Raw genomic sequence first — 26,388 nt, 5'->3', positions numbered from 1 at the left:
AGGCATTTGACAAGATGGTAGACTGTTAAGAAGATTAAGGGCCCATTGGATCCAAGGCTATTTTGCAAACTGGATTCAAAATTGGTTTAGTGATAGGAAGCAGAGGATGAGTGATTTGGGTGATTTGTGTTTGGAAGCCTGTGTCCAGTGTTATATCACAAGGTTTGGGATTGTGTCACTTCCTGTTTGTTTTGTATATTATTGATCCAGACATAAATGTAAAAGGAATGATCAGTAAGTTTGCAGATGACACAAAATTAATTCTGTGGTAAATGGCAAGGAGGAAAGACGTAGACTGCAGGCTGATATAGACAAGGCAAGGGAGCAACACCGATTATTAAGACCTTAAATGTACAGAGGATCACAGGGAACTTCATGTGCATGTCCATAGATTCTTGAAGGTGCAGGACAGGGAGATAAGGTGGTTAAGAAGGCACATGGGTACTTGCCCTAATGAATGAAAACATTGAATACAAGAGCAAGGAAGTTAAGTTGGAGCTATATATATGTAAAACATTAGTTAAGCCACAGGGGCAGTTCTGGCTGTCACACTATTGGAAAAATGTGCTTGTACTAGAGAAGGTGTAGAAGAGATTCACCAGGATGTCACCTCGGCCGGGGATAGGGAGAAACCTTCCCCTTCGTAGAGTGATTAATAACTGGACAGCACAGTTTTAAGCTAAGGAGTATGACCTTTACAAGATATTGGAGGAAATTTCTTTTTCACCCAGAGGTTTGTAAATATCTGGAACTTACTGTCTAAAATGGTGGTAGAGGCTAGAACTCCCGAAATGAATACTTGAAATGCCACAGCATAAAAGCTGTGGGCCAAGTGGAGTAAAATGGAATTAGAATAGATGGATATTTGATGACTGATGCAGCCACAATGGACCAAAGGGCCTCTTTCTGTACAGTAAAATCTCAACGACTCTATTCTTGTAAATCTTTTGTGCAGTCTCTGTGATGTGTTTGTATCTACCCTAAAGCACATGTCCATGAACTGAACACAATATGACAGTTGAGGATAAACGAATATTCAATTCAGGTTTACTTAATTTCCCTGCTCTTGCACTCTATTCCCCTACTGGTAAAAGGCAGGATTCTAAAGGCTTTATTAATTACTGTACCAATCTATACTGCCATGATTTATGTCCATTTACTCTCAGGTTCCTCTACTCCAGTACCCACTTTGAATTGTTTTCTTTATTTTATACAGTCTATTTACGTTCTTCAACCAAAATCATTCACTTCAGTTTGTTGAATTGAATTTAATATAATATCTTCTCTTTGTAACTCTGGTTTTCTATGATCTGAACATGAGTTTGACAGTTAATATTTAAATTTTAAAGTGAAAAATAAAAGTTATCAAATATTACAAATCGGCTTCAATTATCCACTCAAAATTGAAGGACAATTAAGAATCAACGGCATCTCAGCATTCAGATGCATTTTGATTAAATTTACAATTATGTTCAGCAAATTTACATTTTTTATAGCTACTTCAACATTCTCCTTATTCTGTCACATCATAAAATTTGACTTTTTTTTAGAAGCTATCATCCAGTAAATTGTCTATAAATTTAATCTGGACAATTTAATTATAATCTGAAAGTAATTTATTTTACAACAAGGTTATAGAAGAGAAGGAGGAGAATATAGAGCCTGCACCCTTGGCTAGAATTCTGAAATATAATGTTGCTGAATGGCCATATATGTTGCTTGGTTCACTTGGTGCTGCTGTTAATGGTGGAGTCAATCCAGTCTACGCACTGTTGTTCAGTCAGATACTTGGGGTAAGAAAATCCTTCCCATTTTACTATTCAGTTAATTGGATAACACAATTCAGACGAAACATAATAATTTTCTTTTTTATTTCTCCAGACATTTTCCATGCAAAATGAAGAAGAGAAAAGGAATCAGATCAATTCAATTTGCTTATTTTTTGTCATTGTTGGAATGGTATCATTTCTGACACAGTTCCTACAGGTATAGACATATTTCCTATGACAATGTATTCTTTTTCAATTCTAGATTCTTCCTACTGATTTCTCTGTTCAGATCTTTCATGCTTTGCATCTTCACCATCTGGAAAAAAATCCTCAGATCAAATGTAGGCTTGGCGAGGGGCAAGTTTTTTTTTAACACAGAGTGGTTTGTGTTTAGAATGAACTTCCAGAGGAAGTGGTGGATGTGGATATAATTCCAACGTTTAAAAGACATGATTACTCCACCCCAACAAGATATCATGTTCCCAGACTTAAAACCTAGTGTTTCAAATTTGTGTTTGGCATGTCCACCATTGATCGGACCCTTGAGCAGAATATGAGCAAAACAACCAATTATGATTGAACTTTAGGCAATTTTGTGTTTTCAATTTTTTCTCAGAGGAGTGCAACATAGAACATAGTACAGGCCCTTCGGCCCTCGATGTTGTGCCAACCTGTCATACCGATCTCAAGCCCATCTAACCTACACTACTCCATGTACATCCATATGCTTATCCAATGACGACTTAAATGTACCTAAAGTTGGCGAATCTACTACCGTTGCAGGCAAAGCGTTCCATTCCCTTACTACTCTCTGAGTAAAGAAACTACCTCTGACATCTGTCCTATATCTTTCACCCCTCAATTTAAAGCTATGCCCCCTCGTGCTCGCTGTCACCATCCTAGGAAAAAGGCTCTTCCTATCCACCCTGTCTAACCCTCTGATTATTTTATATGTTTCAATTAAATCACCTCTCAACCTTCTTCTCTCTAATGAAAACAGCCTCAAGTCCCTCAGCCTTTCCTCGTAAGACCTTCCCTCCATACCAGGCAACATCCTAGTAAATCTCCTCTGCACCCTTTCCAAAGCTTCCACATCCTTCTTATAATGCGGTGACCAGAACTGTACACAATACTCCAAGTGCGGCCGCACCAGAGTTTTGTACAGCTGCAGCATAACCTCTTGGTTCCGGAACTCGATCCCTCTATTAATAAAAGCTAAAACACTGTATGCCTTCTTAACAGCCCTGTCAACCTGGGTGGCAACTTTCAAGGATCTGTGTACATGGACACCGAGATCTCTCTGCTCATCTACACTGCCAAGAATCTTACCATTAGCCCTGTACTTTGCCTTCCAGTTACTCCTACCAAAGTGCACCACCTCACACTTGTCTGCATTAAACTCCATTTTCCACCTCTCAGCCCAGCTCTGCAGCTTATCTATGTCTCTGTGCAACCTACAGCATCCTTCGTCACTATCCACAACTCCACCGACCATAGTGTCGTCTGCAAATTTACTAACCCATCCTTCTACACCTTCATCCAGGCCATTTATAAAAGTGACAAACAGAAGTGGACCCAACACTGATCCTTGCGGTACACCACTAGTAACTGGTCTCCAGGATGAACATTTCCCATCAACTACCACCCTCTGTCTTCTTTCAGCAAGCCAATTTCCAATCCAAACTGCTATACCTCCCACAATTCCATTCCTTCGCATTTTGGGCCATAGCCTACTGTGGGGAACCTAATCGAACGCCTTGCTGAATCCGTATACACTACATCAACCGGTTTACTCTCATCTACCTGTTTGGTCACCTTCTCAAAGAACTCAGTAAGGTTTGTGAGGCATGACCTTCCCTTCACAAAACTGTGCTGACTATCCCTAATCAATTTATTCTTTTCTAGATGATTATAAATCCTATCCCTTATAACCTTTTCCAACACTTTACCAACAATTGAGGTAAGGCTCACTGGTCTATAATTACCAGGGTTGTCTCTACTCCCCTTCTTGAACAGGGGAACCACATTTGCTATCCTCCAGTCATCTGGCACTATTCCTGTAGACAATGACGAGTTAAAGATCAATGCCAAAGGCTCCGCAATCTCCTCCCTGGCTTCCCAGAGGATCCGAGGATAAATCCCATCCGGTCCAGGGGACTTATCTATCTTCACCCCCTGTAGGATTTCTACTACCTCTTCCTTGTGAACCTCAATCCCACCTAGTCTAGTAGCCTGTATCTCAGTATTCTCCTCGACAACATTGTCGTCTTCTAGAGTGAATACTGTTGAAAAATATTCATTTAGCGCTTCCCCTATCTCATCTGACTCCACACACAACTTACCACTACTATCCTTGATTGGCCCTAATCTTACTTTCGTCATTCTTTTATTCATTAAAACTGATAGAAAGCCTTAGGGTTTACCCTGATCCTATCCACCAACAACTTCTCATGTCTCCTCCTGGCTCTTCTGAGTGCTCTCTTTTGGGCCTTCCTGGCTACCTCGTAGCCGTCAAGCGCCCTAACTGAGCCTTCACATCTCATCCTAACATAAGCCTCCTTCTTCCTCTTGACCAGAGATTCCACCTCCTTCGTAAACCACGGGTCCCACGCTCTACAGCTTCCTCCCTGCCTGACAGGTACATATTTATCTCGGACACACAGGAGCTTTTCCTTGAATAAGCTGCACATTTCTAATGTGCCCATCCCCTGCAGTTTCCTTCCCCATCCTATGCTCCCTAAATCTTGCCTAATCTCATTACAATTACCTTTCCCCCAGCTATAACTCTTGCCCAGTGATACACACCTGTCCCTTTCCATCACTAAAGTAAACACAACAAAATTGTGATCGCTATCACCAAAGTGCTCACCTACTTCCAAATCTAACACCTGGCCAGGCTCATTACCCAGTACCAAATCTAATGTGGCTTCGCCCCTTGTTGGCCTATCTACATACTGTGTCAGGAAGCCCTCCTGCACACACTGGACAAAAACTGACCCATCTATAGTACTTGAACTATAGTGTTCCCAGTCAATATTTGGAAAGTTGAAGTCCCCCATGACAACTACCCTGTCTCTCTCACTCCTATCGAGAATCATCTTTGCTATCCTTTCCTCTACATCTCTGGAACTATTTGGAGGCCTATAGAAAACGCATCCAAATTACCGTTAGTTTGGAATTTGGCATTTTGGATAAGTAATTTGCATCCCATTTGATCCCTGGTCCACATATAAAGTGATAATCTTCCATTGTGCTATTCAATTTTCAATTATATTTAATTCTATCCTGCACTGCTATTTTAGTCTTTATATTCTTTTCCAAAATGGGTTCATTTTATTTTCATACAGAGTTACTTTTTTGCCAAATCTGGTGAAAAACTGACACGGAGACTAAGGAAGTTAGGTTTCAAGGCAATGTTAGGACAAGAAATTGGCTGGTTTGATGACCGCAAGAACAACCCTGGGACATTAACAACAAGGCTTGCGACAGATGCTTCACAGGTTCAAGGGGTAAGTTACGGTAATTTCCATCTATAATATTAAACATATGAAGAAAATTGTAACGAACATTGAAGAAGTCCAAAACATTATGAGGTCTACCTCATGATTTATTACTTTATTGAATAGTAAACTGATCAATGAATAACCTGAAATGGGGATGACATTAGATGCGTGATGAACAATGCATGCTTATAGTCCATAGATCGTTGTTCTCATGAGGCCAATACTATTTAATGCCTAACTTCATTAGTCAGCACCCATGGCTTACATATTCTACGTGATTAGTCTGTATTGTCTGTATTTATGTAATCAAGAATAAAGCAATCAGAGATCTACAAGTAAATGGAATCCATGTACCATGCCTGTGATAAATAGAATGTCACTGCATGGTGTCAGGAGTGGGATCATTGCTACATGGTGGTAGTGGTAGAATCATGGTGTGGCACACAGTGTACAGCAGTGTTTGTTTAACTTAAAGAAAAATAGCAAAACAAATCAGGTGGCTGTACAGTCTTGTAGACGAATGGACCAATCTGAAAACAAGATACAACAGCATCCAGAATTTCTCACAGTAAAGAAAACAAAATAAAATAATGTTTAATCAAAAATTTAGTTTAACAGATTGACAGACGTACTATGGCCGAAAAGAAGGCTATTCAGTCCATCATGTGTGTACCAACTTTCTAAATGAGGATGTTGACTTAATGCCATTCTCCTGACTTTCCTCATACCCTTACAAACATATCTATTCAAACGATCATTTAATACCCTCTTGAATGCTTCAGTTACACCTGCTTCAACCATACATTTAAGAGGTGTGTTCCAGACACAAAATACTCATAGTATAAAAATATTTTTCTCATGTCACATTTGCTATTTCAGAAAATTGTTTTAAATATCTATGCCCTCTCATTCTCAGTCCTTTATGAGTGGAATAGTTTCTCCCTATCTACTCATTGCAGACCACTCATGATTTAGAAAGCTTTTATTGATAGGCATCTTAATCTTCTTCTCTCCAAAGAGCTTGAACCTCTTCAATCTGTCCTCATAACTGAAGTTTCTCCTACCTGAAACCATTTCTATAAACCACTTCTGCACTACCTCCAATATGTTGAGTTCTTCCTATAGTGTGGTGCCCCAGAACAGTAAGCAATAATCCAGGTGATGTCTCATACTGTGAGTAGATCTCTGCTGGCCAGGTCCATAGAGGCAGCCAGCTGATTCAAAACTGTGCTATCTCAATGGTTATTTAACATTTGAAGGGTGATTGGGTGTCAGCTCTGTACTAAGCAAAGATAAGCATGTGTAACTTTAAACTAATTAAAATTAAAAAAAAGCAAAATCAAAAAGCAGCACAGAACTTGACAGAATACATACAGAATTTTTCATCGAAATAGGATTACTGAAAAATTCCTGAATATCAATAGTGCCTGAAAAAGGCAAAAGGAAAGCAAAAAGCTAGGTACTAAATTTGCTGGCATGAACTGGAAGGCTAAGATCTTCTATCTTTGTTTAAACGTTTTAAACAAAGAATGCAGCTAAGTTTCATAGATCAATTAGTTGCAGAACTTGTTAGGGAAGCTGTGAAAATACTGATGGGAGTTGGTGAGGCGGGGTTACACAAAGTCAGTTCCTCAGGCTTATCTGGAGACAACCAGAAGGATCCCATGAAGAAATGGAAAGTCCTAGAAGATCAGCTGATGTAAGTGTCAGTTTTGGAATTCACTGTTTAGAGTTAATGTTCTATTTGCCTGCAACCGTAAGAATCATTGAATTAGTTTGTCAGTCAATACCCATTAACAGGGCAACAAATGCAATTTTTAGAACTGAACTGTCAGAGCGGATAATGCATTCATGATTTCCTCAATACTTCTTGAGGAGTTCCAAAAAGACCTGTTGGACAAAACAAAATGTCACAAAATTGATTCACTGTTAACAGATGGAAGAAAATACAAAGTCCTTGCAGCAAGACAATAATACCTGCAAGCACTAGATGCAGCCAATTCTATCAGCATGATAACCAGATCATAAAAATCAAACAAGCTGTTTGGTAAATGTGGTCTATTGCATTCACTGCAAACCTGTCCTTCATTCCAAGACTAACACAGAGTATTAAGTATCAGATGAAACCTATGCAAGTAATCTTGCTTCAAACATGCAACCAGAGGCTACATTGGGTCACTACCAAATAGAAAACAGGCAGAGCAATATAGTGAAAGCAACAAGGAATGGGCCAGGGATCTATTCACAACAAGAAAAACTCATGACAAGATCCAAAGTGGAACAACTTCTAACCAGGGGTTGGACAATTGAATAAAAGCAAAATACAGTGGATGCTGGAAACCTGAAGAAACTCAGCAGCTTCGGCAGCATGTGTAGAGAGAGAAATAGTTATCACTTTGAGTCCAGTATGACTGGTCTTCAGAACTCAGTTTCAGAGTTTCTGCAGCATTTTCTGTGTTTGCTTCGGGGGGTGAACAAGTTTTCCACATTGGGAATATAACACATTTTGTGGATGAATTCAGGCAACTAAAAGCTTTGGCAAAATCAACGTAATTTTTGGCTAATACATACTTAAAACCAAGATTTACATGGGGACTAGTATAATCTTAACTGCTCTCTGGGCAATTAGGGATAGGTAATAAATGCTGGCCTAGTCAAATATGTCTACATCCTGTGAATGGATTTACAAAAAAACCCCCACCAGACCAAATTTTGAAGGTTATCTACCTGAATTGACTCAACTCAACAACCACTGATAACCACTAAATTAACTGCATGCAATATATTACCTATGCCTTGAAATGGCAACTTAACAATGCAATTCAATGGTGGTAGATTGGCATAGAAACCACAAATATTCTACCTCCTCTACACAAATGGACCTACAATTACAGAGCTATTAGGATGTATGGATCTCAATATTCTGACCATCCATGAAATCACCAAGGTACCTGTAGTGGCAAAGACCAAGTATACTTGTAGCATGTCAGTCCAAGGCTTACAACAATTCTACACAACCTGGCTTGAAGGCACACAAAGTTTCAAAGGCAATGCCACATTGCACCTCAGACAAGATACAATTTGTCAATTAACCCTGCCAGCCAGTACAGCAATCATGTACAAGAAAATCTTGGCATGAGTTGGAAGACATGGAAATGAATGGAACAGAAAACACACAGAATACAATCCGTCATCAGCATCATCACATAGACACCCCAGATTTACCGGGCAGATTGCAAAACCCAAACAAAGATGCAGACATTCCACTGGATCTACAGTGCATGGACTGCATGGACATTAAGTGCACAGTTTGCTCAAAACCAATCTATTGCACTTTTGGTCAGCATAGATGCAACCAGTTTCAATTCAGAAGTGCTAATGACCCACAACTGAAGGCACTATGGTAGGTTATCTTTGAAGGTGGCCTAACAAAATAAAAGAGATGCACAAATGCTTTTGGCCTTAAAGAGATGAGCTTATTATATTGAAAAATGTTATTTTCAGAGGAAAACATGTTCTTGTGCCTGAAGGTCTCCACCAGGACGTGCTGTCACAACTACACCAAAGACATATGAGCGAAGAGAAGACAAATTGACTGGCAGTTGTTGTGGTCTATTGAACAGGAATCAAAGTGGCATTGAAATTTTGGTGAGAATGTGCAAGCCATGCCAGAATCACCAGCTACAGCTGAGTTTAGTCTGTTTGATGCACCTGAAGAACCTATCTCTGTCAATGGGTTGCAGCATATGGTCAGGTCTTTAAGGGACATGTTCACCAAATAGATGTAAACCATGTGAAGTCCTCATCACATAAGACTATAAGATATAAGAATAGAAGTAGGCAACTTGGCTCATTATGTCTACTCTGCTATTCAATGAGATCATAGCTTATTTAATAATCCTCAACTCCAATTTCCTGCCTTTTCTTCAAAGCTCTTGATTCCCTTACTGAGTAAGAATCTTTCCATCTCAGCCCTGAATAATCTTAGTGGTCCACCCTGACAGTCTTCTCCTATAAAGAATTCTATAGATTCACTGCCCTCTGAGAGAAAATAATTCTCCTCATCTCTGTCTCACATGGGTATCTCCATACTCTGAGATTATACCCTCTGGTCCTAGACATTGCTGCAATGGGAAACAACGTTTCTTTTATTCACTCATGGGATGCGGGCATTGCTGGCTGGCCAGATTAAACCTCTCCCCATCGAGCCAATCAGGTCTCTTATATTTTTCAATAAGGTCGCTTGTGTTCTTCTAAACTTCAATAAGTACCAGTTCAACCTACACAACTTCTCCACATAATAAAATCCCTCCAGTCATGGGATTATTCTACGGAACATTCTGTGGACTGCCTCTAATGAATATATATCTTTCTTTAGAAAATGCGACCAAAATTTTTCATAGTGTTTCATAGGTGTGGTCCAACTAGTGCCTTGTACAGTTTAGTAAATCTTCACCACTTTTACATTCCATTCTCTTTGAAATAAAGGCTAATTTTCCATTTGCCATTCCTATTACCAGCTGAACTTGAATGAGCCCCCAAATCACTCTGTGCTGCAACCTTCTGCAGTCTGTCTCCATCTTAATAATATTCAACTCTCTATTCTTCCTGCCAAAGTGCATAACCCCACATTTTCCCACATTACCCCAGACCAAATGGTCACACCAGGCTCATGGTTAGCACTATTAGATCACGTATCTATGTCATTATTGGAAGATGTAGATTATTATTTGCAACAGTCCAAGCTGCCCAAATCAATAGTCTTGGATCTCTATGATCAAATAAATGCATTTCCTGTCTAAATAATATCCAATTTCTGTCAGTGGAGTCTGTGCAGAGGAGAGAATTGACAATTCTACAAGATTACTAACACAGATACCAGCAGCATGGATCAGAAATTCACACATTGTTTAAAGGCTGGAAAATCATTGACAGCACACTCCTAGTACTGCCAACAAGAAATTGTTCCCCAGCTCTTAGGACTTTCGAAATTACTCTCAATTGCAAAATATAAATTAGCTGTGGCTAGAGATCAAGATTTAGTAATTTAATGGAATAGTACAAAAAGATGAAATTTGAAACAGGATTTTCTGGTGCTCTGCTGTAAAATACCTTGAGTTCCTCTCCTGCCAACTGCCCAACCTTTCCGTAGTTTTGGGACTCTCGGATGAGGCCTCATTGCCAGTTTATGCTGTTTAGTGCTCACTTAAGGGATCACTTTCTGACTGGCTACTGTTTTGTGGCTGGCAGGAGGAGGTAAATTTGGCATGTCTGTTGGGGGCTCAGGCAGAAAACGGTATGAATATATCTTTCACAGGCCCCTTTTTCTGATCAGAGGCATCCCTCTGCCCTGTTGGATGCCTGCCACCCTACTGCCTATGCATCGTATCCCCTCACACACCTGTAGCTGGTATAATTTAAATTCAGGTAGTAAAATCTTGAATTAAAAGCTAATCTCAGGGCATATGATCATGTCAACTATCATCACTTGTTGTTACAAACCCATTTGGTTCACTGATGACCTTTAGAAAAAGAATTCTTCCATCATTACCTGGTCTGACCTACCGGTGATTCCAGATCTGCAGCAATGTGGTCAACGCTTAACTGCTCTCTGAAACAGTGTAGCAAACTGCTGAACTCATGGGCAACAAATGAAAACATTTTAAAAAGTAAGTTATGTAAATGTACTGGTGTTTCTGCTGTTTTGTGGCTACAATTTCTATAATGGATTTTCTATTGTTTCTCTTCTTTCAGGCGACTGGATCGCAGATTGGAATGATAGTGAATTCTCTTACTAATATAGGAGTGTCCTTGATCATCGCTTTCTACTTTAGCTGGAAACTAACTTTAGTTATACTCTGTTTTCTACCCTTTCTGGCACTGTCTGGTGCTCTGCAAGCTAGAATGTTAACAGGATTTGCAAATCAGGATAAGCAAGCCCTTGAAGTTGCAGGCCGGGTATATTTTAGTTTATTATCTTTCTTGTCACACAAAATTTTGTCTTATTCTAACTACCATACTCTCAATTCATAACTTTTTTACTCTTCAGATTTCCAGTGAAGCCCTGAGTAACATCCGAACGATAGCTGGCTTAGCAAAGGAGAAAATGTTTGTGCAGTTGTATCAGGCACAGCTAGAAGCTCCTTACAGAGCTGCAATTAAAAAGGCTAATGTTTATGGCTTATGTTTTGGCTTTGCCCAATCCATAATTTTCTTAGCCAATGCTGCATCATATAGATTTGGTGGCTATTTGGTTGTTGCTGAGAATCTTCATTTCAGCATAGTATTCAGGTACAATTATCCTCTTTCTAAATAAAAATATTGTATTATTTGTCAGTCACAAAGTTTAACAACTTTAAATTCAATTGTTCCTTTATTTCAGAGTTATTTCTGCCATAGTAACTAGTGGTACAGCACTGGGAAGAGCCTCATCATACACCCCAGACTATGCAAAAGCTAAAATAGCCGCGGCACGCTTCTTTCAACTGATAGATCGTGTTCCCAAAATCAACATCTACAATGATGAAGGAGAAACATGGGTATTGTGTCAATTTTCATTAATAGCAAGTTATGCTTTAACTTCAGAACAATTATTTAGGGTTAATGAGGTTTCTTATTACCCATTTTAAATACAATATTTGTGATAGTTTGATGTGTAATCAAGGAAACAAAAACTGGAAATAACCTTTTTTAAAAACTGGTTAGTATTCCAAATATTATATGATAGACCCTTTCCAGAGATCATCTTGGTGCAGAACACATTTGATACATTTGCTGTAATTATCCTCTTTCCTGGAAGTGATCTACAGGAACAAAATCAAAAGTTGCTGAAAAAATTCAGCAGGTCTGGCAGCATCTTTAGAGAGAAAGCAGACTTGATATTTGTGATCTACAGGGTCTGGTTTGTCTAATGTGGTTGAAAAAAAAACACTTCATAATCAAATCGTAAGTGGCTTCTTGCCTTAAACAAGATGCAGTTTATTGCTATGATAGCAACTAGGTACAAGTTACCTTGGTAAGAGGAACAGTGCCACTAAGATTATGAAGGAGATCTTGATGTTGGGTTTCATTCTTCATGGTCCAAGGTAGTTCCCTCACTTGAGTCCATGTGATGTTATCATCTGGTTGGTGCTTAATGTGCTGCTCAACATTAACACTTTCATACCCTTACACTTATTTATGTAACATCAAGCAATCAAGTGACTAATGAAATTAGTCAACAATTCTACACAAAGTAGCAGAGAATGAAGATACTGACAGTACTGTAACACTACCTAGGAGTTTGGACAATTGAGGAATTTTAATATAGTCATCAGAACGCTAATGTTGTGCGAAAGGACATAAGTCACCGAATCAAATGGTTTTGAGGACTTATGACATTTGTTAGATAATATGACAAAGTTCATACTAAAAGTTTTCAGCTATAACGTGTTCCAAATTATAAAGAGAAATCAATAGAAAGTGTTCTTTCTTATGGATCATTCATTCCTTTCATCCAATTCTTAAACTCTGCTGTTAAGAATCTTAAAGGGATCAATAGATATGCAGACTGCTTGAGAAAATGTTGGCTGGTGTGTTTTAACATAGAAGTAGATTCACTTCTGGCAAAGAATTGATTGTGAAGTCAGTATAGTTGAGGGACTGAAATGGTAGTTGGAGGCATGGGAGAACAGGATGTTTTATCTTTTACCCAAATCAAGTGCAAATTCAGAACCATGACCCCACTATGTGTTCAAAGCCAACACCCGATGGCCCAGACTGTTTTCAGATTGTGCCACACTCATGGACATAAGGACTGGAGGAAGTCACTTAGTCATTTGAGACTATTCTTCCATTCAACGAGATTGTAGGTGATCTATGCAGTAATACCAAGTACCTACCCAGTTTAAAACTTTGAAGGGTTGTCCCTTCACTCTGAGGCTGTGCCCTTGGGTTCTAGTCTCTTCTACTAGGGGAATCGTCTTCCCCACATTCTGTAAATTTCAATGAAATATCCCTTCATTGATCTAAACTCCAGGAAGTACGGACCCAGAGTCCTCAACCGCCTCACATATGACAAGCCCCTCCTTCCTGGGCTGTTTCTTGTATTGCTCTTCTGGACCCTCTCCAAGGCCAGCACATCCTTCCTTAGATCCAAAACTGCTCACGGTATTCCAAATATGGTCTGACCAGAGCTTTATACAGTCTCAGCAGCTCCTGTGTTCTAGCCCTCTCAAAATGAATGCCAACATTGCATTTGCCTTCCTAACTGCCAAATGAAACTGCATGTTAACCTTAAGAGATCCTGAACTAGGACTAAGTTCCTTTGTTCTTCAGATTTCTGAAACCTTTCCCCATTTTTAAAAATAGTCTATGCCTCTATTTTTCATATCAAAATGTATAAGCTCACACTTTCCCACATTGTATTCCATCTGCCACTTCTTTGCCCACTCTCCTAGCCTGTCCAAGTGTTTCTGCAACCTTCTACCTCCTCAATACCACCTGTCCCTCCACCATTCATTGTTGCTATATTTGCAGATGACTCAATGCTCCCAGTTTGTTTGTTCAGATCATTAATTCATAACTGAATGGTTGTAGTCCCAACACTGACCCCTGTGGAACTCCAATCATCATTGGCTGCCATCTTGAAAAAGACCCATTTATTCCTTCTTTATGCCATCTGTCAGTCAGCCTATCATCTAATCAAGCCATTACTTTGTCCCCTAACTCCATGGGTTCTTGTTTAGCAGCCTCTAGTGTGGCGCCTTGTCAAAGGGCTGACTATGTTTTCAGTCTTCAGTTCATGTTCTAGACAAGCTACAATTAATTGATTACTCTATTCAATAACACCTATTGAATGCTAAGGAATTAGTAAAGATACTACCAAGACTCCATAGATTTAGTTTCAGACTTTTGAAATTTAACTCTAAACTGAATATGTTTAAGGGAAGAAACAGATTTCAGCATTGTCATACATTCCAGTAGCACAAATCGGAACAAAAAGGCATAAATTTTGTCAAGATTATGATGATCTATACCTCACTTACCACTCACTTCTAAAGGAGAAGGCCTTTTACAGATTGGACCAATTATTCAAAAGACGTAGTATCATAGAATCTTAGAATCACTGCAATATGGAAGCGAGCTATTTGGCTCATCGAGTCCACACTGACCCTCTGAACAGCATCCCACCCAGACTATCTAATCCCTGTAACCCCATGGCTAATCCACCTTGCCTGCACATCTTTGGACTGTGGGAGGAAACTGGAGAACCTGGAGGAAACCCACACAGACATAGAGTATGTGTGAACTCCACACAGATAATTGCCTGAGGTTGGAACAGAATCCAAGTTCCTGGCACTGAGGCAGCAGTGTTAACCACTGAGCCACCATGCCCTATACAAGATCGCACAAATAACAAACTTGTATCATCTGATGACTTACACACTATAAAGAATTTGAGAGAAAGCATGGAGAGATTGAAAACATTGGTGGACACAGCTCCTTTCTTTATTTCAATCTGTTTAGGTACATGCCTGTGTCAAGATGATACCTGAACCTGGGCCTCCAGGTCAGAAGCAGGGACATTGCCAATGTGTCACAACAGTCTGTAACACGAAGAAGCTGAATTCCCAGCCATCTCTGAAAGAGATAAAAACAAGATTGGCTTGAGCAAACACCATAATGGTGCATTCACATGACAGGTTAGGGATTGGGCCCTGGAATGAGAGTTAATCATCATCACAATTTAAGCTACAGGTCAGAGACTTGGGGTCACTGATCATGGGGCAAGCTGAAAATTTGCATTTAACAGTGAAGAAAGTCATTACTCTAGTAGGGACTAGACAGAAGATGTGATGGCCAAAGCAAGGTCAAAGATTTTCTTTATGATCCTGGTATCCTCTCTTGTACCTCATGACCAAAAAGGAGTACTCCAAAAAGTATGTACTTCTGAAGGCAGCCTGGCCTGCCTTCCAAAACTGAGTTCCTGAGCCCAGGGAAATCAATGAGTGACTATTATATTTAGATTTTCAATTACTCTTTGAAAGACAGATTTATATATGATAAAGAATGAACTGACCTGACATAATGAATTATCACAATACTGTGACATTTTTAGGCACCTGACTATCTAAACTTCTTTTTAACAGAACAACTTTAAAGGAGAAATTGACTTCATTGACTGCAAATTTACATATCCTTCTCGACCAGACTTCCAAGTTCTAAATGGCCTTTCAATTTCGGTTATGCCGGGGCAAACACTTGCCTTTGTTGGGAGTAGTGGATGTGGAAAAAGCACCAGTGTGCAACTGCTTGAACGGTTTTATGACCCTAATAAGGGGAAAGTGGTGAGAGACTATATTCTGTTCTAATCTTGTATCTGAGATAAAGGGAACTGCAGATGCTGGAGAATCCAAGATAATAAAGTGTGAAGCTGGATGAACACAGCAGGCCAAGCAGCTTTTGTGCTCCTGAGATGCTGCTTGGCCTGCTGTGTTCATCCAGCTTCACACTTTATTATCTTCTGTTCTAATCTGTTGTGCCTACTTTAAAAATGCCCTTTGCTTAACTAAATCCTTTTTATTTCTGTTTCATTAATTTCAGTTAATTGATAGTCACAACACAGAGAGTGTAAACACTGCCTTCTTAAGATCTAAAATTGGAATAGTGTCGCAGGAGCCTGTCCTTTTTGACTGCAGCATTGCAGACAATATTAAATATGGTGACAACAGCCGTCAAGTCAGTATGAATGAAGTAATTGCAGCTGCAAAGAAAGCTCAGCTCCATGACTTTGTGATGTCTTTACCAAAGGTATGGCTTGGAATTGCAAATTATTGGTACTGTATAATGTGCCATGCCCTTTGGTAATAATATGTAATGAGATAATCAGAGTTGTATCAGAGATATTAGGAACTGCAGATGCTGGAGAATCTGACACAACAAGGTGTAGATCTGGATGAACACAGGAGGCAAACCATCAGAGGAGCAGGAAAACTGACGTTTCGGGCCTAGACCCTTCTTCAGAAATGAGGGAGTGGAAGGGGGTTCTGAAATAAATAGGGAGAGAGGGGGAGGCGGATAGAAGATGGATACAGGAGAAGATAGATGGAGAGGAGACAGACAGGTCAAAGAGGCAGGGATGGAGACAGTAAAGGTGAGTGTAGGTGGGGATAGGTCAGTCCAGGGAGGAGAGAGAGATGAGGCTAGTAGGTAGGAGATGGGGGTGGGGTTTGAGGTGGAAGGAGGGGATAGGTGGGAAGAAGGACAGGTTAGGGAGGTGGAGGCAAGATAGTCTAGTTTTGGGATGTGGAAGGGGGAGGGGGGATTTTGAAGCTTGTGAATTCCACATTGATACCATTGGGCTGCAGGGTTCCCAAGTGGAATATGAGGTGCTGTTCCTGCAACCTTTGGGTGGCATCATTGTGGCATTGCAGGAGGCCCAGGATGGACATGTCGTCTGAGGAATGGGAGGGGAAATTGAAATGGTTTGTGACTGGGAGGTGCAGTTGTTTAGTGCGAACCAAGCATGAGGTGTTCCACAAAGCAGTCCCCAAGCCTCCGCTTGGTTTCCCCGATGTAGAAGAGACCACAACAGGAACAGCATGCCCTACCCCCATCTCCTACTTACTAGCCTCATTACACCCCATTGGCCTGTCCGTCCTCCCTGGACTGACCTATCCCCTCCCTAACTCCCCACCTACACTCACCTTTACTGGCTCCATCCCTGCCTCTTTGACCTGTCTGCCTCCTCTCCACCCATCTTCTCCTCTATCCATCTTCTATCCGCCTCCCCCTCTCTCCCTATTTATTTCAGAACCCCTTTCCATCCCCCATTTCTGAAGAAGGGTCTAGGCCCAAAACATCAGCTTTCCTGCTCCTCTGATGCTGCTTGGCCTGCTGTGTTCATCCAGCTCTACTCCTTGTTATATCAGAATTGTCTGATAGCTGCACATTTCCCTGATTGCTCAATTGATACAGTCAGCATTAAATTAAGACACACAAGTAAAAAGTCTGCCAATTCAATTCCCAGCATGTTTTGAATTAGCTGATTTCAATATCTCAAATGTAATGATCTCATAAAATCACGCTACAGAATGAGGTAATTTTACTCTCTGAAAATGCAAACTACGTAGACCCACTCCCCTGTCTACTCCCTGTGGTTCTGCAAATGTTTTCTCTTCAGGCATTCATCCAATTCTTTTTGAAGACCTTCAATTGAATCTGTTTCCACCACACTCTCAGGCAGTGCATTCCAGACTCCAATCATTAACTGTGCTAAAATGTTATTCCTCATGTTAGCTGTTACTTCTTTTGCAATGATTTTTAAAAGCTGCAGTCTGATTTTTGAGTCTTCTAACAACAGGAAGTGTTTCTCCTATCCTGAGCAGATCTCACATGAATTTAGAATCCTATGTCAGTCTTCCTCTAAGTCTGTACTTATCCAAAGAGTACAATGCCACATTCTTCAATCAATCCATGCACAAAGAGAGCATGTTTTTCCATTTTGTGTGTTAGTTTGCATCTGCTTTTCAGACAATGTTACTGGCTGCCAGCAATGTGAAAAAGAGAGCCAAAGATGTAAAGGGGGAGAGGGGGAGGCGGACCGAAGATGGAGAGTAAAGAAGATAGATGGAGAGGGTGTGGGTGGGGAGGTAGGGAGGGGATAGGTCAGTCCAGGGAAGACGGACAGGTCAAGGAGGTGGGATGAGGTTAGTAGGTAGCTGGGGGTGCGGCTTGGGGTGGGAGGAAGGGATGGGTGAGAGGAAGAACCGGTTAGGGAGGCAGAGACAGGTTGGACTGGTTTTGGGATGCAGTGGGTGGGGGGGAAGAGCTGGGCTGGTTGTGTGGTGCAGTGGGGGGAGGGGATGAACTGGGCTGGTTTAGGGATGCAGTGGGGGAAGGGGAGATTTTGAAACTGGTGAAGTCCACATTGATACCATATGGCTGCAGGGTTCCCAGGCGGAATATGAGTTGCTGTTCCTGCAACCTTCGGGTGGCATCATTGTGGCAGTGCAGGAGGCCCATGATGGACATGTCATCAAGAGAATGGGAGGGGGAGTGGAAATGGTTTGCGACTGGGAGATGCAGTTGTTTGTTGCGAACTGAGCGGAGGTGTTCTGCAAAGCGGTCCCCAAGCCTCCGCTTGGTTTCCCCAATGTAGAGGAAGCCGCACCAGGTACAGTGGATGCAGTATACCACATTGGCAGATGTGCAGGTGAACCTCTGCTTAATGTGGAAAGTCATCTTGGGGCCTGGGATAGGGGTGAGGGAGGAGGTGTGGGGACAAGTGTAGCATTTCCTGCGGTTGCAGGGGAAGGTGCCGGGTGTGGTGGGGTTGGAGGGCAGTGTGGAGCGAACAAGGGAGTCACGGAGAGAGTGATCTCTCCGGAAAGCAGACAGGGGAGGGGATGGAAAAATGTCTTGGGTGGTGGGGTCGGATTGTAAATGGCGGAAGTGTCGGAGGATAATGCGTTGTATCCGGAGGTTGGTAGGGTGGTGTGTGAGAACGAGGGGGATCCTCTTGGGGCGGTTGTGGCGGGGGCGGGGTGTGAGGGATGTGTCGCGGGAAATGCGGGAGACGCGGTCAAGGGCGTTCTCAATCACCGTGGGGGGAAAGTTGCGGTCCTTAAAGAACTTGGACATCTGGGATGTGCGGGAGTGGAATGTCTTATCGTGGGAGCAGATGCGGCGGAGGCGGAGGAATTGGGAATAGGGGATGGAATTTTTGCAGGAGGGTGGGTGGGAGGAGGTGTATTCTAGGTAGCTGTGGGAGTCGGTGGGCTTGAAATGGACATCAGTTACAAGCTGGTTGCCTGAGATGGAGACTGAGAGGTCCAGGAAGGTGAGGGATGTGCTGGAGATGGCCCAGGTGAACTAAAGGTTAGGGTGGACGGTGTTGGTGAAGTGGATGAACTGTTCGAGCTCCTCTGGGGAGCAAGAGGCGGCGCCGATACAGTCATCAATGTACCGGAGGAAGAGGTGGGGTTTGGGGCCTGTGTAGGTGCGGAAGATGGACTGTTCCACGTAACCTACAAAGAGGCAGGCATAGCTGGGGCCCATGCGGGTGCCCATGGCCACCCCCTTAGTCTGTAGGAAGTGGGAGGAGTCAAAAGAGAAGTTGTTGAGTGTGAGGACGAGTTCCGCTAGGCGGATGAGAGTGTCGGTGGAGGGGGCCTGGTCGGGCCTGCGGGACAGGAAGAAGCGGAGGGCCTTGAGGCCATCTCCATGCGGAATGCAGGTGTACAGGGACTGGACGTCCATGGTGAATATGAGGTGTTGGGGGCCAGGGAATTGGAAGTCCTGGAGGAGGTGGAGGGCGTGGGTGGTGTCACGGACATAGGTGGGGAGTTCCTGGACCAAAGGGGAGAAAATGGAGTCCAGATACGTGGAGATGAGTTCAGTGGGGCAGGAGCAGGCTGAGACGATGGGTCGACCAGGGCAGGCAGGTTTGTGGATTTTGGGAAGGAGATAGAAACGGGCCGTGCGGGGCTGGGGAACAATGAGGTTGGAGGCTGTGGGTGGGAGGTCCCCTGAGGTGATGAGGTCATGAATGGTGTTGGAGATGATGGTTTGGTGCTCGGGTGTGGGGTCATGATCGAGGAGGCGGTAGGAGGTGGTGTCGGAGAGTTGGCGTCTGGCCTCGGCGATGTAGAGGTCAGTACGCCATACTACCACTGCGCCACAACCTCACCATCAAACCCGCAGACAAGGGTGGCGCAGTGGTAGTATGGCATACTGACCTCTACATCGCCGAGGCCAGACGCCAACTCTCCGACACCACCTCCTACCGCCTCCTCGATCATGACCCCACACCCGAGCACCAAACCATCATCTCCAACACCATTCATGCCAACCTCTCCACCGCAGAACGGGCAGCCCTCCGCTCCCTCCGCTCCAACCCCAACCTCACCATCAAACCCGCAGACAAGGGTGGCGCAGTGGTAGTATGGCGTACTGACCTCTACATCGCCGAGGCCAGACGCCAACTCTCCGACACCACCTCCTACCGCCTCCTCGATCATGACCCCACACCCGAGCACCAAACCATCATCTCCAACACCATTCATGACCTCATCACCTCAGGGGACCTCCCACCCACAGCCTCCAACCTCATTGTTCCCCAACCCCGCACGGCCCGTTTCTATCTCCTTCCCAAAATCCACAAACCTGCCTGCCCTGGTCGACCCATCGTCTCAGCCTGCTCCTGCCCCACTGAACTCATCTCCACCTATCTGGACTCCATTTTCTCCCCTTTGGTCCAGGAACTCCCCACCTATGTCCGTGACACCACCCACGCCCTCCACCTCCTCCAGGACTTCCAATTCCCTGGCCCCCAACACCTCATATTCACCATGGACGTCCAGTCCCTGTACACCTGCATTCCGCATGGAGATGGCCTCAAGGCCCTCCGCTTCTTCCTGTCCCGCAGGCCCGACCAGGCCCCCTCCACCGACACTCTCATCCGCCTAGCGGAACTCGTCCTCACACTCAACAACTTCTCTTTTGACTCCTCCCACTTCCTACAGACTAAGGGGGTGGCCATGGGCACCCGCATGGGCCCCAGCTATGCCTGCCTCTTTGTAGGTTACGTGGAACAGTCCATCTTCCGCACCTACACAGGCCCCAAACCCCACCTCTTCCTCCGGTACATTGATGACTGTATCGGCGCCGCCTCTTGCTCCCCAGAGGAGCTCGAACAGTTCATCCACTTCACCAACACCTTCCACCCCAACCTTCAGTTCACCTGGGCCATCTCCAGCACATCCCTCACCTTCCTGGACCTCTCAGTCTCCATCTCAGGCAACCAGCTTGTAACTGATGTCCATTTCAAGCCCACCGACTCCCACAGCTACCTAGAATACACCTCCTCCCACCCACCCTCCTGCAAAAATTCCATCCCCTATTCCCAATTCCTCCGCCTCCGCCGCATCTGCTCCCACGATAAGACATTCCACTCCCGCACATTCCAGATGTCCAAGTTCTTTAAGGACCGCAACTTTCCCCCCACGGTGATTGAGAACGCCCTTGACCGCGTCTCCCGCATTTCCCGCGACACATCCCTCACACCCCGCCCCCGCCACAACCGCCCCAAGAGGATCCCCCTCGTTCTCACACACCACCCTACCAACCTCCGGATACAACGCATTATCCTCCGACACTTCCGCCATTTACAATCCGACCCCACCACCCAAGACATTTTTCCATCCCCTCCCCTGTCTGCTTTCCGGAGAGATCACTCTCTCCGTGACTCCCTTGTTCGCTCCACACTGCCCTCCAACCCCACCACACCCGGCACCTTCCCCTGCAACCGCAGGAAATGCTACACTTGTCCCCACACCTCCTCCCTCACCCCCATCCCAGGCCCCAAGATGACATTCCACATTAAGCAGAGGTTCACCTGCACATCTGCCAATGTGGTATACTGCATCCACTGTACCCGGTGCGGCTTCCTCTACATTGGGGAAACCAAGCGGAGGCTTGGGGACCGCTTTGCAGAACACCTCCGCTCAGTTCGCAACAAACAACTGCACCTCCCAGTCGCAAACCATTTCCACTCCCCCTCCCATTCTCTTGATGACATGTCCATCATGGGCCTCCTGCACTGCCACAATGATGCCACCCGAAGGTTGCAGGAACAGCAACTCATATTCCGCCTGGGAACCCTGCAGCCATATGGTATCAATGTGGACTTCACCAGTTTCAAAATCTCCCCTTCCCCCACTGCATCCCTAAACCAGCCCAGTTCATCCCCTCCCCCCACTGCACCACACAACCAGCCCAGCTCTTCCCCCCCACCCACTGCATCCCAAAACCAGTCCAACCTGTCTCTGCCTCCCTAACCGGTTCTTCCTCTCACCCATCCCTTCCTCCCACCCCAAGCCGCACCCCCAGCTACCTACTAACCTCATCCCACCTCCTTGACCTGTCCGTCTTCCCTGGACTGACCTATCCCCTCCCTACCTCCCCACCTACACCCTCTCCACCTATCTTCTTTACTCTCCATCTTCGGTCCGCCTCCCCCTCTCTCCCTATTTATTCCAGTTCCCTCCCCCCATCCCCCTCTCTGATGAAGGGTCTAGGCCCGAAACGTCAGCTTTTGTGCTCCTGAGATGCTGCTTGGCCTGCTGTGTTCATCCAGCCTCACATTTTATTATCTTGGAATCTCCAGCATCTGCAGTTCCCATTATCTCTTATCAAAGATGTAAACCTCACTTTGTTAGTACACAACCCCTCTGTGCCCTTACAAAATACCCACATTTAAAAAAGTTAAACCTGAACTTTGCAGATATAAAATTCTTCATGAAGCTTGTGCCAAGCCTGGTTACTGGTCAGCAGTGTTCCCTCTAACAATTGTTTCCACTGCATAGAATTGAGGTCCCTGAACGGTGGTAGATTCCAGAAGGGAAAACCAATGTGTTGGCAAAAGGGCATGTATGGAACCTCCTAGCGGCTATGTGGCCTTGTAATGCACAGATAACATTGCTTGTCAATATATCTTACAGAGGAGTCCCAAGAAATCATTATATTCCATTCTTCATTTAGAAGATACACTTCTGATAATGGCCATTCTGCCATGTATTAGACCAAATATTTTCAAATTCATATGCAATGTACCAGGATGCATCTGTATTGCTGGTGCTTTTGCTGTGTTAGGAAGAAAAAGATCATGCCCGCAGTTTACAATAAAGTATGCAAGTGGCACGGAAGGAAGGATTGGTATTCAGTAGACAGAATTGTCACATAAATGCATCACAGATCAACGTTTTCAGTTCTACTTATACCAATACAGGCATACATCCTGATCCAAGTAAAATAAAGGATGTAAACATCTTGCCAATTCCTAAAGCCAACATCTTTGAAGATATCTAGGGCTTTTAAATTTCTTATTGCATACATTTCCAATTTTTGCTTAAAATTCCACATCATGAAGGAAATTAATATCAAAGGACTTGCTTTTACCGTGTTACGAGGATGGCAGTTACTCTAAGAAAGAATGAAATGGGCATTACTGGAAGCATCAAACTAGCAATCTTCCATCCCCAAGAAATCAACTACTCTGGAGGTAGGCACCTCGCTGAAAGGTCTGGGAGCATATATGCTACAAGAAGACAAACTGGTTGTATTTTACTTCAAAAACTCTGTCTGTAGTGTAGCCCAACCACCCAAACATTGAGAAGGAAACGCTACTTCTGTTTCTGGAGTCAAGCATTTTCATAGCTATCCATTCAGCAAACAATTTGTAGTACCAACCACAAATCACTAAGGATGATTTTGCAAAAAAAAACATTGATCAGTGCATGACCAAGATTATTTGCATCTCCAGACTAAAAAGCCAAACCTTTGACTATGAGATCAGGCACAAGCCTTCAAACCTTATGGTTATGTTGATAAACTTACCAGGCTGCCAGTCCAGGAGATTTCCCGTAGATTGGCAAGTTGATCTAACTGACATTGTACTTAAGATATTCTCCAAATTTCAAACAACAAAAATGCCAACAGTTACAAATAGGATTTTGCACTATCGAAACTATGGAAAAACATCACTGAAGGATGGCTTGATTCTATTCAGCAGGTACATAAACAGTTCTTTTTGGGATGAGTTAAATGTCTCCTGCGAAGTCATTTTCAAAGGAAGGGAGGTCATCATATGAGAAACTTTGTGACCTGATATTCTTCAGCAACTATATTAATCAGACATGGGGACACATTGAATGAGAAGGTTCACAAGAGAATCAGCATAATTGCCAGGTATTAGCAGTAACAATGAAACCCTTGTCAAGAATTGCAAAGCATGTCAAGTGCATATGCAAGGTCAGTACAAAAAAACACCATTGATCTTATGTAAAACCCCTTTTCATTCTGGTCCCAAAATCATACCTGACCACCTTCACATCCACTGTCATCATTGGCCATTTTACCAGATGCCCCATTTTTAATCAATTGCACAAAATGACAAATGCAACAGTTGTGCACACAATAAGCACCATTTCTGGTTTATTTGGCACCCTTAGAGAGCTCAATGCAGATATTGATTTGCAAGTATTGGTAAAACATTCAAAGAATAAATGGAGTATTCATCACACTACTTCTTCCCAACATATCCAAGCTCCAAAACATTGCAATGTGATATTTGTTACAACCCCAGCTGATGTCATTACCGAAAAGTCAGAATCCAAACCAAAACCTGGCTTGATAGATCATATTTAGTTTTATTTTGGCTTTAACAGGGTGGTCTCTCACTGAAACATAAGTGCGCAATGTTGCAGACTTTGTTTTAACAATAATACAGAGGTTTATTAAACAAAAGAAATGAACATAAAATACAGTACACCAAATTACTTAGTGATAACACAACTTCAAGGTGTTTTAAACACACAGTAAATGTATAATCACATTAACACCAAAACACTATTATTCTGAAAATTCTGAAAAAAGAAATCTCTTATGTAGAACCCAAAAAGCAATCCTTTTACAGGACTCACACCAGGAAAATAAAGTATATTCCTAACATTTAATTATGCTTAAGATAAGTACAACTTTGACTTTTAAACTGGAAATTTCTTCCTGGAGTTATCAGGCACCTTAGTTTAAACCTCAGCATAAAATAATCTCTTCATGTTTTCATCTCAACAATTCTGGTTTGGGACTATCACTGGGGTTGAACCAGGGGGTCTTTTTAATGCCACATGACTCTGTAGAAGCTTGGGTGGAGTGACATCCTCTAAATTTTTGATAATCAATCATTACAGGTATTGTTGGTTCAACAGACTTGAATGTGAACACTAAAAGTTGAACTGAAATGCGGGCAAATGGGACTGGATTAATTTGGGATGTCTGGTCGGCATGTCCAAGTTGGACCGAATGGTTTGTTTCTGTGCTGTACAACTGTTATAACTCCTTACTCTGAGTAAGGCGATGTAGTTTTACTATATTCTCCTTTTCTTAGGAGCACTGTTCTTCATAAACATTACCCTCCAAGGACTTCTTAGAACTTCCCTAAAACAAAGTAAAGCTTAAAAAAAAGTATGTCCCTTTAAGCTAAGGGTGATTTCTCAAACCTTAAAAGAAAGTAGACTAGAAATTTCCAAAACCTAAAGCTCAATATTCACTTGCTAAGTCATGAAATATCCTAAGGTGAACAAAAAGACATTAGTATTGTCAAGAGATAATGGGAACTGCAGATGCTGGAGAATCCAAGATAACAAAGTGTGGGGCTGGATGAATACAGCAGGCCAAGCAGCATCTCAGGAGCACATTAGTATTGTCAAAGAAGCTCTCACAAACTGTTGTGAAAGATATCATCACAGATACAAAAATCAATTATTAACATCAGACAAACAAAAAGCTTCAATATCACTAATCCAAAATTCAAAATCAAATCTTAAAATAAGTGTTACATACAGACATGTAAAATCTGACAGTTTATATCACACGTTTGAGAGTAACACGTCTGAATACAATCATTCTGTCACTGGCACTGTTTCTGATTTAACAGATCAGTTTGTACAAATTTACAAATTCATATACAAAGTACTCTTTTTGAAGCTCAAGAGCTGTTTGTAAAACTGCAATATAAGATGACCAATATGCTTGACAAAACTGTAGGTACAGGACAGACAAAATTTCATGTCAACAACAAACTCATATCTAGGATCTCGCAGTGGTACATGACTGAGCTGACAAGAATGTGCTCAGAACAGAGATTCTGAGGTTCATACATTTGACAGTGTAATTATAATCTAGAAGTGAAGACATGTTAGGAATGTCCCTGTCTTTCAATTGCCTCTTAGTTCTGTTGCATTACATTCAAGATCCCAGCCACAAATAGGAATATTAGATGACTGACAATTGTTGGAAAGTAATGGCAGCTTCAGCTTCAGTCAAAATCTCCACCATGAGATCTGCATGTATCAGCAAACTATCTACATGTTATAAAGGTTCTCTCCCATTATTGTAAGAAGTTCAGCTTTCCTTTGAAACGGCGGGGAATGCTATATGTGTATCTTTGCCTTTAAGAAACATTACCTTTAAAGGTCCCAGGTACTATGTAAAAAGAAGGCTGCATTCCCACCTAGCAGCATTCTGATTGAAAGTGGGCAAACATTACATGTGGAACTTAATTGGTTTGCTGTAAT

At 42.7% G+C, this 26,388-nt stretch overlaps 1 protein-coding gene across 9 annotated transcripts in view; it reads left to right on the top strand.

The window, feature by feature from the left end:
- Positions 1–26,388, top strand: part of LOC125454018 (bile salt export pump) — a 104,257-nt gene that overhangs the window by 70,096 nt on the left and 7,773 nt on the right. For 7 of the 9 annotated variants that reach the window (XM_059647345.1, XM_059647346.1, XM_059647344.1 and 4 more), the window contains 8 exons: positions 1,632–1,793; positions 1,882–1,986; positions 5,117–5,278; positions 11,027–11,230; positions 11,322–11,563; positions 11,655–11,811; positions 15,403–15,600; positions 15,857–16,063. In XM_059647345.1, the coding sequence (XP_059503328.1) occupies positions 1,632–1,793; positions 1,882–1,986; positions 5,117–5,278; positions 11,027–11,230; positions 11,322–11,563; positions 11,655–11,811; positions 15,403–15,600; positions 15,857–16,063 (1,437 nt within the window). The remainder of the gene's footprint in view (positions 1–1,631; positions 1,794–1,881; positions 1,987–5,116; positions 5,279–11,026; positions 11,231–11,321; positions 11,564–11,654; positions 11,812–15,402; positions 15,601–15,856; positions 16,064–26,388) is intronic. The other 2 variants (XM_059647349.1, XM_059647351.1) reach the window with 2 other exon arrangements.

Source organism: Stegostoma tigrinum, chromosome 7, assembly GCF_030684315.1.
Source record: "Stegostoma tigrinum isolate sSteTig4 chromosome 7, sSteTig4.hap1, whole genome shotgun sequence".
Classification (NCBI taxonomy): domain Eukaryota; kingdom Metazoa; phylum Chordata; class Chondrichthyes; order Orectolobiformes; family Stegostomatidae; genus Stegostoma; species Stegostoma tigrinum.
Note: the sequence above shows the minus strand (reverse complement) of the source record. Positions and strands in the feature narration are given on the sequence as shown.